The following is an 18,715-nucleotide window of genomic DNA, read 5'->3' as shown; positions in this document are numbered from 1 at the left end:
AGGGAGTGGGGAGAAATTTATCATAAAACAATGCATTTCTATATGTCATTTTCACAAATATATACATTTTAATGAATATTTTACCTCAGTGTATGTATGCATGTTTGTAAACATTAGTCCATCTTGTTCAATACTGTACACTCTGACTGGCAGCAGCTCTCTCAGTTTCTCACATTTTTATCTGTTGCTGTGAGGATAAAACTGGTTCTCCTTATACATGCCCTAATTAAATTAATAGATATGATGCCAGCAGCCCTGGAAAGGTGGGAGAGATTAATTATCTAATAAATAAATACTTCACCTGCAAAATACTGGATTTTATAAGTGTGTGTGTGTGTGTTTTAGATTGTGATTTGCTGCAAGCTGCCTTGTAACACCGTATAAGGTAAAGGTAAAGGTACCCCTGCCCGTACGGGCCAGTCTTGACAGACTCTAGGGTTGTGCGCTCATCTCACTCTATAGGCCGGGGGCCAGCGCTGTCCGGAGACACTTCCGGGTCACGTGGCCAGCATGACAAGCTGCATCTGGCGAGCCAGCACAGCACACGGAACGCCGTTTACCTTCCCGCCAGTAAGCGGTACCTATTTATCTACTTGCACCCGGGGGTGCTTTCGAACTGCTAGGTTGGCAGGCGCTGGGACCGAGCAACAGGAGCGCACCCCGCCGCGGGGATTCGAACCGCCGACCTTTTGATCGGCAAGCCCTAGGCGCTGAGGCTTTTACCCACAGTGCCACCCGCATCCCGTAATAATAATAATAATAATAATAATAATAAATTTTTATTTATACCCCACCCTTCCCTGTTCAAAAACCAGGCTCAGGGCGGCTAACAACAAAATTTAAAACACTTTAAAACACTTAATTATAAAAGCAGCATAAAATACAGCATAAAAACATGAATAACAATAAAATTCAAAAATCAAAAATCAATTAGATAATCCCCAGGGCTACCTGGCTGAATTGATCCCCCTGGGGCCAGCGAGGAGGCCAGGGGAGAATTAGCTGTGGGGTCTCAGAGCGGGTGCTAGCCAACTATACAAAAGCAAAATTTGCTCTTGTTGCTCTTTCACCTCTGGCCAGCCCACCACTTGCATGCTGCCCCTGGAAGGTCTCCCAGAAAAACATTTCCCACCTCTGCTATTCAAAAAGGTTGCTCACCCTTTCTCTCTCCAACCACGAAGCAGCCGTATACGATGAGTGTGGCAGCGTTAGAAACTCAGGTATATAACACAATCATTAAATGGCTCCTTAAACCTATGCAGCAGTCATCACCATGGAATGTCTAGGTGATGTCCCCGCCCCCTGTGGGATTCTCATTCATATTTCCATTGCTATACCACTTTATATTTTACAGACCAAATCTCAAGGTGGTTTACATTAAAACATTCAATAAAACAATCCAGAAAAATAATTCAAGCTTCAAGGAAAATATTTCAGATCCTTCTCTAGGGTGGAATCTACATACATATAAAAAACGCTGTTAAAATCCTTTTAAAAAAAAAATTCTGGAAAAAAATGTTGAATTTGCCATAGCTCACCATCACCATCTACTGTCAAATTTGTATATTGCACTTTACAACACACTTAAAACGTTTTATTTGCAGCTATATAGCTGAGTCCTAAGTGACATTCTGCTTTCCCCAGTCACCAGCCTGGCACCCAGAGACCTCCACGTGGTTGTAATCGTACCTGCACCAGGTGTAAAATGTGCCTGGTGCCTGGATAATTTTGAACACTGGAACTTGGGACTCTTGGCGAGAGGCCTGTGATTCTGACCACCCCCTGTGCAGAGACAACCAGAGCCCACACCTTTTATATCAAAGCCAAACTGGTTGCATTCCACACCAGGCAGCTTTCACAAGAGAAAACAGGACGGTTGGCATTCATTGAAGGCAGATGACTCCATGTAGAAAAAACTCTCCAGGTCTGCCCAGAAGGCAAGTGAGAGAAGGACTAAACGTGTCAGGGGTCAAAATCCTTGACTGTCAGGTTTGGGACAGAACAGGCCTTACCATGAGGAAGAATGAAGCCTCAGGCAGCAGCTTCGGGGGGCGGGGGGCAGCGACAAGGGAGTGTTAGAGCAACAGCAAGATGTCAGAGGACAGAGCTGTATCTGCCCTGCTAGCTGCTCATCACCCGCTAAGGCAGGGGTCAGCAAACTTACCGCGCCTCAGGCTGGTGTCTCCAGCGCCGATCGCGCGGCAGGCCTAAGGGCAGTGGAGCACGTGCCCATACGCGTGCACACACACTATTTCTGGTGCACTTCCAGGTCGAAGGAGCACCGGAAATAGCTTGTGCGCATGTGCACAGGCCTCCTCCGACCCAGTTGTGCACCGGAAATAACTCTTGTGCATGTGCACAATGCTTGCGCATGAGCACAAGCTATTTCCGGTGCTCCTCCGACCTGGAAGTGGGCAGCCACGCAGCGCAGTGCCGATAAGAGCGGGCGACACGGGTCGCTGGGGGCCGGATAAACGAGTCCCTCGGGCCTTATCTGGCCCACAGGCCTTAGTTTGGGGACCCCTGTGCTAAGCTATATCCTGCTGCTCTTGTGGTGAAGGACACGGTCTCATCTTCAGAGTAGAAGTTAGATTCACCTGCCAGCCTGGCTGGATTCTCTGTGTGACCCAGAGGAAGGTGCCTTAGACTGAGCCAGGCCATTGGTCCATCCAACCCAAGACCGTCTACACTGATAGCAGCGGCTCTCTGGGGCTTCCGGCAGAGGCTGGTTGGCTTGCGAGGCAAGTCCTCTACCCCACCACCTGCTGATCTCTTAGACACCAAGCCTAGTGCCTGAGGCTGGTGAGAACTAGCAACCTGACTCACTGTGGTGGTAAAAACAAACAAACAAGCAACCAATTTACTGCCCTTTAATTTGTTGTCTGATGTGCAACAACTCACCCTTCCTAACAATGTGGCTGGACCCCAACAATCCTTGCAGATTAAGCTGCATGCGCAGCACTTTGTATGAAGTGTGTGTGTGTGAAGGGACCCTAGGGGTCATCTAGTCCAACCCAGAAAGCATCCATGGCAGATGGGTGGGGGGAAGGATGTCCAAAGTGCCTGTCCTCCTCCATTAAATGTGCTGGCAGTGAAGTTTAATGGATGGGCAGGAAGACCCTTTGCCCACTAGGTCCACAGTTCGCTAGGCAAAGCACCTGCCCTATCAAATTTGCCTGCAGCAAATGGAAGGAGCTGTAATTGTGGAAGGGTAGAAAGAAGTGGGGTGTCTGGGGGGGGATAGAAGATGCTGCCAAGGGTGGCTGTGTGGAAGGAATGGCAGGAGGATGTCTGGAGGGATGCCAGGAGCTTGGGGTGGGGGTGCCCAGGCCAGAAGGAGCTGTGTGGGTTTTGGGTGAGGTGGGAAGGTGGGAAGTTGGCAAGAGGGGTAGGTGGGGTTAGCAAAGCGGGTGAAGAGCCCTGTGTGTCTCTGTGTATTTAATGGAAGAATGGAGAATTTTAGACATATCGCATAATAAAATAAAATAATTTGAAACAAAATAAAATAATTTGAAATTCAAAAATCTGGAGAGAAATTCAGAGAACTGCAAAATCACCCCTAATCTCAGCAGTGGTGCAGTTGCCTCCACTCCTCTTGGGGCTGGGCTAAAATTTCAGAAACTGACCACCTGGACCATTTAAGAAGTGTTCTCCTCTCATTCTCAAGTCATCACTGGTGCCTTGGGGAGGCAGAGGAGCTAAGAGAGATCAACCAGCATTAATCATTACAATTTGCATTTCTAAACTTCAAAGAGCTTCACAAGCTTTGACAGGGAATCCTCTTAATCAGGTGGGAGTTGTGAGGATGAGGTGATGTGGCAAATGAAACAGGAAGAAAAGTACCTTGGCCAAGGCCAAGGAGACAGTCAGTGGCGTCATGGAAAGGGAAACATTTCTAAGGTTTCAAAGAGGCAATCTTTTGCATATAAACTGCATGCAGCTTCAAAGGAGACTATCAGGATCATGTCAACCTTGTTTGGGTTTGCATAAAGGATGGGAAACCTTTCCTCAGCCAAGGGCCCCAATCCTTCCAGTGGTCGTCAGGGCCATAGGCAAGGCCCTCACATTTTACTTTTGTGCACTGTTTTTTCCACAATCCCACATCCCCCCTGCCCCCCGACAAAGGGTAACTGAATTCAAGGACACATCCCAGCCAGGCCAAAACACAAGAGGAAGAAGGAAAGCAGGGGCGGTAAAGAGAGACTCAGTGGCATGCTTGAGCCATTTGTAAAAATAACACCGTATTTTTCGCTCTATTAGACGCACCGGACGATTAGACGCACCTAGTTTTTAGGGGAGGAAAACAAGAAATAAGAAAGGAACGCAAAGCCTCCTGAGCTAAGAGGAAGCGCTCCTCCATCTTCGCTCAGGAGGTTTTGCGGGGCTACCCCTGAAGCCAGGAGAGCAAGCGGGATCGGTGTGCACCGATCCCTCTTGCCCTTCTGGCTTCAGCGAAAGCAAGCCTATTGGCTTCCCTCCCGCAAGAGCCGTGCACTCTTTAAAGGGAGCGCGGCTCTTGGGGGCTTTCCTGGGAGGTGGGAGAAGGGACAGAGCCGCGCGCTTTGTTCCTTGCCCCACCTCCCGCAAAAGCCAGAGATAGCTGCACGAAGCCTCCGCAGGGGAGCGGGATGAAGGCTCCCCACTCCCCTGCGGAGGCTTCGCGTGGCTAAGCCAGAAGCTAGAACTGCCAGTGGGATGCACCCCCCTCACTGTCCTGGCTTCTTCTTTAGCCGTGAGCAGCCTCTCCTGAGCAAGGGGAGCCTTCATCACATGCCCAGGAGAGGCTGCACGCGGCTAAGGCTCCCCCAAGAACCGCGCTCCCTTTAAAGAGCGCGCAGAGTGTGTGTGCAGCTCTTGGGGGCTTTTCCCCGAGGAGAGAGAAGGGCAGCCCTTCTCCCTCCTTGGGGAAAAGCCCCCAAGAGCCGCACCCACGCTCCATGCAGCTCTTTAAAGGGAGCGCCGAGCAGAGCCTCCCGCCTGCATACGCTCCATAAGACGCACACATATTTCCCCTTACTTTTTAGGAGGGGGAAAGTGTGTCTTATAGAGCGAAAAATACGATAATAATAATAATATTATAATAATTTATTATTTATACCCCGCCCATCTGGCTGGGTTTCCCCAGCCACTCTGGGCAGCATCCAACTGAATACTAAAAACAATACTGTGGTACCTCGGGTTACAGACGCTTCAGGTTACATACGCTTCAGGTTACAGACTGCGCTAACCCAGAAATATTACCTCGGGTTAAGAACTTCGCTTCAGGATGAGAACAGAAATCATGCTCCGGCGGCGCAGCGGCAGTGGGAGGCCCCATTAGCTAAAGTGGTGCTTCAGGTTAAGAACAGTTTCAGGTTAAGAACGGACCTCCAGAACGAATTAACTACTTAACCCGAGGTACCACTGTACAGCATCAGACATTAAAAACTTCCCTAAACAGGGCCGCCTTCATTTGTCTTTTAAAAGTAAAATAGTTGTTTATTGCCTTGACATCTGATGGGAGGGCGTTCCACAGGGCGGGTGCCACTACCGAAAAGGCCCACTGCCTGGTTCCCTGTAACTTGGCTTCTTGCAGCAAGGGAACCGCCAGAAGGCCCTCAGCACTGGACCTCAGTGTCCGGGCTGAACGATGGGGGTGGAGACGCTCCTTCAGGTATACAGGACAGAGGCCGTTTAGGGCTTTAAAGGTCAGCACCAACACTTTGAAGCTCAGAGACAGTAGCAATATGTTACAAGGAGGCTAAGAGATCCAGTTTCCCAGTTTTGCCTTGATCAAGCATCGCCACAGGGGCTGATTCCTGTGTTAGCCTCTGTCAACAGCTCCTGCTTATGTGACTCTGACATTTCGATTTCAGTTCCTCCCTCCCTTGAGTCTTGTGGGCCAACGCATGAGTGGAAGATGCCTCTTTCCCCAACCTCTGCATTGGATGAATAATCTGTCTGGCTGCTGTTGGCACAAACACAGAGACCTGAACTGTCACAAGGCAAAGACCTGCTGGGACGGTACCATTTCACAGTGGTTCCCAAATGCTGTCCACTCCACTCCACCCCACCCCCACCCCCCAACTTGATGAACTTGGTGGATTACTTCATGATTTTTCTACTTGTTGCAGCAATCACAATGCGCTGTGCTAAAAGAAGCTGTATGGTTTTTAATTGTTTTTCTACAGCTTCCTTTATCGTGTTCTGCCATATTACAATGCAACATCTCACAAAACGCAAACGGTAAGAGAATAAAATGTGAAAAGAGAAATAAAAGGAAGCAATAAAAATACAATTGAATCAGTATTTAATGCGGACTTGTGGTCTGAACTGAACTCACTGCCCTGCAACAATGTGAGAAAGAAACCCGTGCCCTCCTCCCCAGCTGAAGACAGGGGTGGGAGCTTCCACCCAGGGGCATAGCGGGGGGTGGCAGGGGGCAGCTGCCCCCCCCCCCGCCATCAAGTAAAACAATAGAAATACTTAACTAACTGACCAATCATGTTCGTTCTGCCCCCCTGCACCAGCAAAAATCCTAGCTACACCCTGGCTTCCACTCCCTGCAAGAAGTACTGATGAGGATCATAGAAGGAGCTTCCAGATCCTGTGGTTTTAATTTAATTCCTGACCATTGGTCATGTTGCCTGGGCAGGGCCTTGCAGAGCCAGGCAGAGGCCTGGGCCAGGTAGATAATGTGCACCCCCTTTTTTTTACCCTGGGGATAACTGAAGTCTTATAAATAAGTAAGTATATTAATAATTTTTGCAAAAGTTATGCTGACAAATAATTTTATTTCAAGGCTTGAACCGTATCTGCATATAAAGACAAAATGGAAAATATAGATGTACAATAGTGCTTTTTAAAAATACATAGGGAATGGAATTATTTTAAGTATTTACATTTAAAAATGCTTTCCTAGCTTTCTTTTCTGCGAATTCTTGACTTCTTGCATTCGCCCCAGTGCATCTCCTGCGATTGTGAATATGCTGACTGAGGCGCCCTTTGGAATTGGAGGCCCGGGCCAAGTGGCCCATATGCTCCCCCCCCCCACCGTTCTGGGCCTGTGCCTGGGGCAACTGGGAGTCCAAGTTGGAAGCAAGTTGGAAAAGGCTATCAGAGAGTGTCCCTGCCATTTCCCTGTGCTTCTGAAGTCACCCTAGAAACTCAGAGAGTCTTTGCATTTCTCCAGGCACACAGGCTCCTTGGTTGAGCACCTAAGAGGCTGGCTGGCCATCTGTCATGGATGCTTTTGTTGAGATTCCTGGATTTCAAGGGGTTGGAATGTTGCCAGTATGAAATCCCGAAGAGTGACCGCTAGATGGATGGAAGGGTGGGTGGTATAGGGCAACTTCCTATGTTCCTAAGGATGGAGGAGACTTCTTGATTCTGTGTTCTGGCCAGAGCAAAAGATACACCTTTTACCTAGCTACTGGTGAACGTTTTGGTAGATTCCTGCTCTTTGCCAGCTTATGGAATGCTCCTCCCTGATGCCTCCACCTAGCCTCTTTTTTTTGCTATCATTTAAGTAACAGGTGATGTGTTTTCTTATGCTCTTAATGCTATCTGAAACCCTTTGTGGGTTTCAGTTGCCGTTTTGATGAAAGGCAGGTTATAAATCTCAGGAACAACCAAGATCAATGAAAGAAAATGCTTCTGCTGCTGAGACATCCTCACTGGTGGCAGCAGAGACAATTTTAAAGTGTAGCAGGGAGCTTCCTGACACATTACAAAGTTATTTCCTTAAATATGTATCAAAATGCTTTTGCAATGGAAATCAGGTGGTGAAAAATACTGACATAAGTGCAGCTCACTGCAAGGTGTACATATATGCACATTTTGTGGTTGTTGTTTTTTTCATTCTCTATGTATGTTTTCTGGGAACTGCAAGGTCAGTCAAGTGGCTTATTGAACCATAATATCAAGTGTGAATGCACAGATGTTTGTTATATATGACAAAGAGTGTGTGTGTGTGTGTGTGTGGCTGTTCCCATATTCAACAAGTATACTATCTGTATACATGAATCGTTAAGCTGCGTACTGAAATACTTCTCCTGTAATGTTCAGTGAGCGTGGGAAATGGTTGCACAGCTCAACTATTATGTAAAGACGATGCAAACATTTGTACATCTTGTACCCGTGTACAGTGTAACATGTGAACAAGCCTTAAACGTTATTGCTTTGCATGGCAAAGAAATGCCTTTTGACCTAGGGCAGCCTTCCACAATATGATGCCTCTCCAGATTTTATCAGATTCCAACTCCCATCAGTCATGGCATGTCCAAAAGTCAGGGATAATGGGAATAAAAATCATTTGGAGGGCATCAGGTTGGGGAAAGCTGAGTGAAGTTGTATAAGGAGCTGCCTTACGCCAAGTCATGACCATTGGTCCTTCTAGCAACATACTCTTCACCTCTGGCAGGGTCTCAGGTCCTAACTTTGCTACCAGAGACCCTATTTACTCTGGTGAGCCCTTTATTGCTCCAAAAGCAAGTCCAGATGTTATAAGCTAAACCCTTCTTCTACAAGGCAGCTCTGCATTCTGAGGCACTAATGCTTTTGGATACCACTGGCAGGAAACCAAAGGAGGAAAGAGGGTTCTTGTTCCTAAGTCCTGCTTGGGCATCTAGCTGGCCACTGTGAGAACGGGCTGCTGGACTAGATGGGCCTTTGGCCTGACCCAGCAGGGGTCTTCTGACGTTCTTATTAGCTATCCCAGAGAGCTCCTCCCAGCCCTTGGCCACTGGCATCCACATACCAGTATGATGCAGAAGACAGCTCCCCACCCCCAATTCTGGACAAATCTAAAATTGAGATAAATTCCTGAAGGCCCACGCTTGATCATTTGGTCCCCCGAGGCTTCAAAATAAGCTGAAATCCACATTGCTCTCCCCTTTTTGTGAAGAACTGCAATTTGCTTATGATCCTATATATAACCTGTCATTTCCTAGGCTTCTGATGAAAAGTAAGATGTTTCTCTACCCATACTGCCTTATGTAAGTGGTCCAGGTCTTCCAAAAGAGGGTCAGGGCAGGTGGAGAATATATCCCTTCAAATATTATACAGCATGTGTGTGGGATATATATATATATAGGGGAGTGGGTGGCACTGTGGTCTAAACCACTGAGCCTCTTGGGCTTGCCGATCAGAAGGTCGGCAGTTCGAATCTGCACGATGGGGTGAGCTCCCGTTGCTCTGTCCCAGTTTCTGCCAATGTAGCAGTTCAAGAGCACACCAGTGCAAGTAGATAAATAGGTACTGCTGTGGCGGGAAGGTAAACACGCTTTTGTGCGCTCTGGTTTCCATCATGGTGTCTCATTGCGCCAGAAGCGGTTTAGTCATGCTGGCCACACGACCCGGAAAGCTGTCAGTGGGCAAACGCTGGCTCCCTTGGCCTGAAAATTGAGATGAGCGCTGCACCCCATAGTTGAATTAGACTGTCTTCCTTATCTTGGATGGCTTTAAAAGTTTGAGAAGCTGCAATGCTGGTGCATTGAATTCGTTATTGCACAAAATGCTTGAAATGCATTTCATTTCCATCTTGCATCATGTATTGAGGAAAGCAGCTTCCAAGACCCAATGTTCCTCTTTGGCTGCCCAAACGCTCCGCCCTTTCACATGTTTTTATCTCTATTAAACAGTGATCACCAGTGGTAGGCGGAGTCAGAGCCCATGGCAGGTGGGAAGTTTGCAGCCATGCTCCTCCCTGCTGATTTCTAGGAAGCCAACACTGAGACTGAAGAGGAGGAAAAGATAAGCAGTGCCACCTCCGGGCCTGGGTGTAAGGAAGAGGGCAGGCAGGTTGGGGCTGACTGAAAAGAGGCAGGATTTATGGGGGCACTTATGAGACTCCAGTTCCTATCAGCCAGGATAGCCAATGATCAGGGACAATGAGAGCTGTAGGCCAGAAACACCTGGAGGGCTGTAGGTTGGGAAAAGCTGGTATTGTATCAGTCAGGGACTAGGGACAACCAGGCACTCCCTGGATAACCACAGGCCAGTCAGTCTCTCTCTGCCTCCAATGCTCCCTGCCGGAAGCTGCAGGTGGGAAGAGTGCTGCTTTGCTCATGTTCAGCTTGCAGGCTTCCCAGAGGAATATGGTCAGTCATCATGAGAATGGGATGCTGAACCATACAGTGGTACCTCGGGTTAAGAACTTGATTCGTTCTGGAGGTCCTTTCTTAACCTGAAACTGTTCTTAACCTGAGGTACCACTTTAGCTAATGGGGCCTCCTGCTGCCACCACGCTGCCACTGTGCGATTTCTGTTCTCACCCTGAGGTAAAATTCTTAACCTGAGGAACTATTTCTGGGTTAGTGGAGTCTGTAACCTAAAGCGCCTGTAACCTGAAGCGTCTGTAACCCGAGGTACCACTGTATGGCCCTTCAGCCTGATCCAGAAGGCTCTTTTTATGTTTTCTGGCTAACCTACCTCAAAGGCTAGGATAAAAAGGGATGGGGCAGCCCACGTCTGTTGTCCCGGAGGAAAGGTGCAATAAATATTGTTGTTTGTGTGTTTGTTTGTGTGTGTGTATTCTATTGTATTTAGTCATCACTTTTTCACTGAAGAGTCTCAAAGCAACTTAAAAAATATGACAAGATAGGTAACATATGAAACAATCAAAATCTAATTTTGAAGAAAAATCTAAAAATGGTCACCCATAAATATGTAAATGGAAAATCCTGCTCACGCCACTGAAAAGAAAAGCAAGTCAAGAGGCTGAAAACATAACTAACCACCTTTCAAATTAAGAGCCAAAGCCTGGGCAAATGAAAATATTCTTTGTGTGGTGCTCACCAATAGACAAAGATGACAGGCATGCTTCTCTGGGGAGAGTATTATACAAACAGGGAGCCACCACTGAAAAGGCCCCACCTTGTGTCACCAACTTCGGCCTCTACTCAGAGACAGCATCCAGAGAAGGGCCTCAACTATTGAACAGGGTGTCCTCATTGCTCCACGTGGCGTTTTTAATTTTCACTTGGGAGCAGTTGACACTGCTGCAGCCTTGCCGGTGCTAAGGACACGTGGAGACTATTTTTGGAACTGACTCAGTGGCTCAGAATCCATCTGCAAAGGTTCCTTGGCAACGTAACCTTGGGTGCAGTAGTAATCCAGGCACACCTGGTGCTGTTGTAGCATCACTGAAACTAAGCAGGTATGCACCTGGTCAGCCCCTGGAAAGGCAGACCACTTCCAAGGCCCACATAAGAACAGGATTCAAATTTAATAAATATACCTCTCCCTTTCTCCGCCACACTTAAACCAATAACTTCTCAATACAAGATTTGCAATTATTTGTCCAGCAGTCTCCATGAACATAAGCTGAGCCTGTATGGGGGAGAGGGGGAATCAGTAGCTTGCGGACATGAGTCAGTATCAAAGCACCTGCTGGGTTCCTTGAATTCAAGGGCAAATGGCTTAGCCTTTCCCCTCTTTTACGCATACATTTAGAAGGCTATAGAACACAGGCAAGGCAAATGGGTATGGGATGCAAGGCACAGAAATAGTCTCCAGGATCAGACTAAGGGTCTATCTGAGCCTTCACCAACCTGATGCCCTCCAGATGTTTTGGACTGCAACTCCTATCAGCCAATGGGAATTGTCACCCAAAATATCTGATGGGCACCAGGTCAGCAAAATCTGGTCCATCTATTCCATCATCCTATTACCATCAATCGCCAGCCAGCTGTCTCTGAGAAAGCCCACAAGCAGAACAGGAAGGGCACAGTTCTCGCTTGCTCTTCCCCTCCAGCAGCTGGCACTTGGAGATAGACTGCATCCAAATCTGGAGGCTTGGCTTTGCCATTTAAGAACCATCAGCACTTGATAGACACATTCTATGTAAAGTTGCCTAATCCCCTTGTAAAGACACCTAAGCTAGGGTCTGGCCCCACATCTAGTGATAGCAAGCTCACAAACTTGATGATGATTAATATACTGCCCTATACCCGGAGGTCTCAGGGTGGTTCACAGAATGAAATCAAAATATAAAACCACAAAATACATAATCAAAATAAAAACAACAACCCAATAACCTCCCCCCCCCAAAAAAACACAACACATTTTAAAAGGGCATAGGATGTAAATCAAATCAACCAAAGGCCTGGTTAAAAAGGAACGTTTTTGCCTGGCGCCTAAAGGTGTATAATGAAGGTTCCAGATAAACTTCCCTAGGGAGAACATTCCATAGACAGGGAGCCACTGCAGAAGAGGCCTGTTCTTATGTTGCCGCCCTCTGGATTTCTTGTGAAAGAGGCACACAAAGAAGGGCCTCAGAGGATGATCTTAGGTAGTAGTAGTAGTAATAGTAGTAGTAGTAGTAATAATAATAATAATAATAATAATAATAATAATAATAATTTATTAATATTTATACCCCACCCACCCGGCTGGGTTTCCCCAGCCACTCTGGGTGGCTCCCAACAGATTAAAAACAGAATAAAACATCAAACATTAAAAACTTCCCTAAACAAGGCTGCCTTCAGATGTTCCACAGGGTGGGCGCCACCACCAAGAAGGCCCTCTGCCTGGTTCCCTGTAACTTCACTTCTCGCAGTGAGGGAACCGCCAGAAGGCCCTCAGCACTGGACCTCAGTGTCCGGCTGAACAATGGGGGTGGAGACACTCCTTCAAGTATACTGGGCCGAGGCCATTTAGGGCTTTAAAGATCAGCACCAACACATTGAGTTGTGCTCAGAAACGTACTGGGAGCCAATGTAGGTCTTTCAGGACAGGTGTTATATAGTCTCAGCGGCCGCTCCCAGTCACCAGTCTAGCTGCTGCATTCTGGATTAGTTGTAGTTTCCAGGTCACCTTCAAAGGTAGCCCCATGTTGAGTGCACTGCAGTAGTCCAAGCAGGAGATAACCAGAGCATGCACCACTCTGGTGAGACAGTCTGTGGGCAGGTAAGACAGCCAAGTTCCAAGGCTTTCTTTTCAGTGGGAAGGGGAGATGCAGGATCTTCTCTCAACCCGATATGAACTAATAGGTATTGGAAGCTTTTCATTTGGGGGTGGGGAGATATTTTCAACCTGAGGGCCACATTCCGTCTTGGGCAAACTTCCAGGGGCCACATGGCAGCAGTGAGCAGGGCCAGAGGCAGAACGTGGGTGGAGCAATGGACGTGACCCTTTCTTGTGTACAGTTAAGCCACATCCAGCCATGCACATGTCAGAGGGTATTTTATTATGTCAAGCATTACTAATGAAAAGATATGATACTGTTATCAATATCATTATCATAACAAAATCAGAGAATGGCAGAACATTTTTTTAAACACACACACACACAGAGAGAGAGAAATTATACAGTTCTCCAGCTGCTTCAGTTTCATGCAACCCATTGTGCAAGTCCTTGTAGCCTAAAACACAAACACATTTCTCTGGTCCTGGAATCCACCTGAGGAAGCATTTCTAGTATCTTGCTACAGAACTGGGCAATTTGAACTAGAGCTGACTCCTGGCAAAACAAGATTTTGGTTGCAACCCTTCACCCATTGACCTGGAAGCATCAAGTCCCTATGAACTCAGCACCGCTTGCTTCTGAGTAGGCACATTCAGGATTGTGCCAGAGGCAGATTTAGGGCAGCGCAACCGGTTCCCCCACACTGGGGACTGGGTGAATTGAGAAGAACAGAAAGGTGAGAAGCAGAGGGTGCCAAATTTTGGCCTTGCAAAAGGTGCATTGGTCCATGTCGCTCAGGACTGCCTACAATCTCTGGCAGCAGCTTTCTAGGGTTTTAGGTGAGAACCATTCCCAGTCCTACCTGCACCTGGGACCTTCTGCATGCCAAGCAGAAGTCCTACCCCTGAGCTCCAGCCTTTCCCCAACAAGGAAAGTTAGGATTGCTCCATTACTGCAGGGAAGGCAATGTATCTTTATAAGAACATATACAGAGCCCTGCTGGGTCAGTCCAAGGGTCCACCTAGTCCATTACTTTGTTCACACAGAGGCCAACTCAAGCAAGACATGAGTGCAACAGCAACTCTCCCTACCTGTGACTCCCAGAAACTGGTATCAGAGGCACACTGTCTCCGACAGTGGGGGGTAAAATGTCACCATCATGATGACTAATGCACTTGTCCCTGGTTACATGTCTCAGACTGTATGACACACACACAAAATTTGGGCAGCAGGCAGAAAGAAGCATCCTATTTCTGCAAAGTAAAACTCAGCTGAATACTACCCAGAGCAGACCCATTGTAAGTAATGGACCTAACTTAGCCATGTTCATTAATGTCAGTGAGTGTACTCTTGAGTAAAGCTTAGTTGACTATCACCCATTGGGAACTGTCTTATACAGAGCTAGATCCATGGTCCACCTAGCTCAGTACCATCTACACAGACAGGCAGCAGCTGTCCAGGGTTTCAGGTGAGGGTCTCCCTCAGTTCTATCTGGAGGCAGTGGCGTAGTGTGGGGGGTGCAGGGGGGGCCGGCCGCACCGGGCGCAACATCTGGGGGTTAGGGTTAGGGGCGCAAATCCACGGGTTAGGGGGCGCAAATCCACGGGTTAGGGGGCGCAAATCCATGGGTTAGGGGGCGCAAATTACTTGCCTTGCCCCGGGTGCTGACAACCCACGCTACGCCACTGTCTGGAGGTGCCAGAGACTGAACCTGGAACCCTTCAAATGCAAAGCAGATGCACTACCACTCAGCTATGGCCACTCCCCTTAAAAATGTTGAATACCACCTATTACACCAACACTGTTTTGATTAATCAGGGCCAACTTTTAAGTCACTAAAGCAGTTCTTAAGAGGTTGATCTAGCTGATTAAGATTGACTAGGATGCTGGAGCTCTGGTGGGTTTGTTAAATGTTTTAGTTTATTTAAAGTTCAGGCCATCCTTATGTCTCAAGTTAACAATTCATTTAAAAACACCCCACAATATTTGCACTTGTGTTTATGAGTTGTTCCTACCCCAGGCCATGGAATGCAACAGAACAGGGAGAACTGCTTTAGTGCAACCTTTATACTAACCTGGTATCCTACAGATGTTTTGGGAGGGAGCTCCAATGGTGGCTGGGGCAGATGGGAACTGCTCTCCAAAACATCTGGAGACCACCAGCCATTAGAAGTAGCCAGAATATGCTGCAAATGGTGCAAATCCTCAAAATATAGACAAGGACAAAGGCCAACATCAAGCAAACACCATCAATATATTACCCACAAAGAAGACATTTCTCTCCATGCCTCTTTTAACCACTTCTCATTTTACTCTCCTTCTTTGCTTTCAGCTGCTACAACTGCTGCTTGCCTTTGCCATTTTGAGCATCCTTAAAAAAATCATTCCACAAAATGATCTATTATCTGAGGAACTGGTCCAGAAAAACCAGAAAGCAACTGCCTCCCATAATAGGGGACCAACATTTATCCCTAGCTTAGGACAAGGAGGAGCATGAGGAGAAGAAAGAGAGATTATACCCCCTCCCAAAAAAGTCCTGACAACCAATGGTAGAAACAATAGTAAGGAACACATTGTAGTACATATTAATAGGAGGTGACAACAATTTATTCCCTAGTCTCTATAACAATAGTCTCTACAACAATTAATAAATATTAATAACAGAGGACAGCGGTCTATCCCAAGCCTATAAGTAGAAAGATACATTGAACCCAAATTGTTGAAATGAAGTAATAATGACAAATAAGTAACAATAGTAGCATTAATACAAATACTACTCGTATTAATATTGGGGGCATTAATAATATGGTGCCAACTGTGATGGCATCACACCTTGACTCATTAGTCGGGTGCATGACCCTCCCTCTTCCTGAAATGTTAGTCCACACATAGGAATGTCTTTCAATAAAGGTCTTGGGGCCTTTGGAAACAAATCAAGCCATCTCCCCTCCTTTTGGTGCCTCTATCCTGCCCTAGCCTTGAGGCTCAGGACAAGTAACAGCACGATCTCTAAACGAGCATCCACAGAGCAGTCACAGGCAACACAACATAGGCAGAACCCTGCTGGATCAGACCGAAGGCCTTCCTAACCCAGGATCCTGCTTCCCCAAGAGGACAGGAGAGCAGGAGACCTCTGCTGCTGTTGTCTGGTAGTCAGAGGCACCCTGCCTGCCTCGGACAGTGGAGGTAAGACACAGCCCCCACAGTGAGTAGCCACTGAGCGAACAGCTGCAGCTCAGCAAGCCAACATCTGCTTTACCTGCTCAGGTTCAATCCCTGGCACCTCCCCTTAAAACTAGGAATGTCCCCTGCCTGAAATCCTGGACAGCTGCTGCCGTTCAGTACTGACATTACAGAGCTAGATTGTCCAATGGCTTGACTCAATATAAGGCATCTTATGAGGCTCCTAGGATAGTTTCATCCCTCCATGCCCTGTCCCCTTTTTTGAAGCTGCCTGTGGGCCATCACTACTTCTTGTGGGAGCCAATTCAATGGTTTAACTGTTGAGAATAAGTCATTGTTTCTGTCTGTACTGAATCTCCCAACATTCAGCTTCCTGTTGGGTTCTAGCATTATGAGAATACCAGCCACTTTCACCACACCAGCAATAATCTTCTGCCCCCCACCTCTCACCCTTAGTTAAAAACAAACCCCAAACCTTTGCAACCTTCCTACACAGGGGACTGCTGGAGCTCCATAATGATTTTCGCTTGCTATTTTACTGCACCGTTTCCAACTCTACAATATCAGACTAGGTTCCTTTGCCGAAGCTGGATAGGTAGGGTTACCTGGGAACCACATCTACATTGGACCCTTGGACTTCAAGATAAAACTGACTTATGAATGGCACTGGCTGTGTTCAAGGACGTACTACTCAGAACAGACCCATGGGCATGAACTGGCCTAAGTTAGTCGTGTCCATTCATCCCGACGTGTCTCCTGTGAGTGTAAGTTCTCCGCATACAAAACGTTTTTTGTTTTTAGCATGCGCATGTGTCACCCACAAGCGATCTACTTCCACTCACCTATCCCACTATGGGCCACCAGATCTTCTTTCTCTTCCTCCTCGGAAGGCGACGAGGGCTCGGCGGTGGGGACGCTGCTGGACCAGAAACTGAGGGTCGGTTCTTGGGGAGTCGCGGACGCCGAGGCTGGAGAAGGAGCCGGCGGAACCAGCGAGGACGCCGCGTCTACCGCCGAGGCGGCGTTGCCGGGGCTCGGCGCCTCGGAGCCTGAGGGGCTGCCCCCTTGCGCTCCCGCAGTAGCGGCAGGCTTGGTTGGGGGGTCATCGGGGGGCGCCAAGGTGGGCTGGATCCCAGTTGCGTTGCCTGCTTCTGCCGCCGCCGCCGCCCAGGAACCAAGATCGTTCCCTTCTTCTTCCTCCTCCTCCTCCTCTTCGCCCCCGTTTTGCTGCGGGGTAGTGGGCGAGGGCGCAAAAGGAGGCGGCGGGGGAAGCAGAAGAGGGGATCGGGGAAGAGGAGTAGGAGCCGGCGAAGGTGAGAGCAGAGACGGCGTTTCGGCTCCCGCACCGGAGCGCACCTCTCCGGCAGGCGATGCCGCTGCTGTGGACCCTCCGTCTGAGCCGGACCCGCCGCCGCCGCCGCCTCCTCCTGCGGCTGCTGCTGGCCCGGCGGTGGCGCTCCGCGGCCCCGAGTCAAGGGCCAGCGCGCACGTGAAGCAGAGCGGCAGGAGCAGCAGCAGCCGGGAGAGCCGGCCGAGGTCGCGGTGGCGGCGCGGCGAGGTCCTCATGGTGATGTTGCCGCGCAGGGTCTCCCGCATCCCTCCATCCGCCTGGCCGGCTAGCCATCCACCCGCGCGCCCATTCAGCCGCGCCAGGAGCCGCTCGCCCGCGCGGCTGTGACAACCGGGATCGGGGGATCGGGGGGTCAGCCAGCCATTGACAACCAACAGCCCCCCCGCAGAGACTCTCGCTTCCCAGGAGGCGGCGCCTGCGGCTGCCGGGTGTCTCTTTGCGCTCCTACGCCTGGACTGGCGGTGGCACAGAACCGGCTTGCAGAGAGCAGCTGGGCGGGAGGAGGCACCATGGCATTGTCCCCCCCCCGCACCTCCTCCTCCTTCCCGCGTTGTCAAGCAGCCTCACGCCGAGCTCCTTCTCCCCTCCCTCCTTTTTTTGTATATATATTTTTTGTCCCCCACCCCTTTGCTTTTTCTCCCGCGGCCGGATCCGCTCCTTCTCCCTCCTCCCCCTTTCAAATCAGCAACCGCACAAAGTGGAAAGAGAGAGGCGGGGGGGGAAGAGAGAGAGAGAGGGAACAGGCGTGCGCGGGATCCAATGGGAAGCCATCAGGGCCACGTGACCATGGCGACTCTCCGAGTCTTTGTGCATCGCCCAGCCAATCGGGGGAAGCTCGGGTGCGCAAGCTCTCGTCTCTCCACCCTCCGCGCCTCTCTCGCTCTATGTATATTCTCCAACATGCTTATGTAGAGGTGGCGGAGTTGCCTGCATTGTGCGTCCAGAGTGACAAGTAAAGGGGGAACCTGCAGCAGCAGCAGCGAACAAAGGATTAAGCCTCAGAGCTACTTACCTCAAACCCACCTCCATCCTCGCTCATTTTTGCATTAAGCACTTTAAAGGGTGGTCGCGGGTGAGGAGAAGCGGGAATCCAACCGGCGGCAAGTGTCCTGGCACAAAGCATCCTCAGAGCAGGCCTACTGAAATTAATTTCAACGCGTTTATTTCGGGTAGAGCTCAGCCAGAGAAAACCCGTATGGAGAGCTGTTGCCCTGTCTCAGAATATTTAATAATGTCATTTTGTTAGAGTGCACCTGCACGTGGCCTAACCAAATACTCTGAGCAGGACTAAGGTG

The 18,715-nt window shown here is 48.8% G+C and overlaps 1 protein-coding gene across 1 annotated transcript in view; it reads right to left on the bottom strand.

Moving 5' to 3' along the window:
- The window catches only part of MEGF9 (multiple EGF like domains 9), a 79,989-nt gene extending 61,898 nt beyond the window's left edge, over positions 1–18,091 (bottom strand). The window contains exon 1 of the mRNA XM_053374099.1: positions 16,912–18,091. Coding sequence (XP_053230074.1) covers positions 16,912–17,665 — 754 coding nt within the window. The 5' untranslated portion in view covers positions 17,666–18,091. The remainder of the gene's footprint in view (positions 1–16,911) is intronic.
- Positions 18,092–18,715: the final 624 nt, after the last annotated feature.

This window comes from Podarcis raffonei, chromosome Z (genome assembly GCF_027172205.1).
Source record: "Podarcis raffonei isolate rPodRaf1 chromosome Z, rPodRaf1.pri, whole genome shotgun sequence".
Lineage (NCBI taxonomy): Eukaryota > Metazoa > Chordata > Lepidosauria > Squamata > Lacertidae > Podarcis > Podarcis raffonei.
This window is presented reverse-complemented; position numbering and strand designations above follow the sequence as displayed.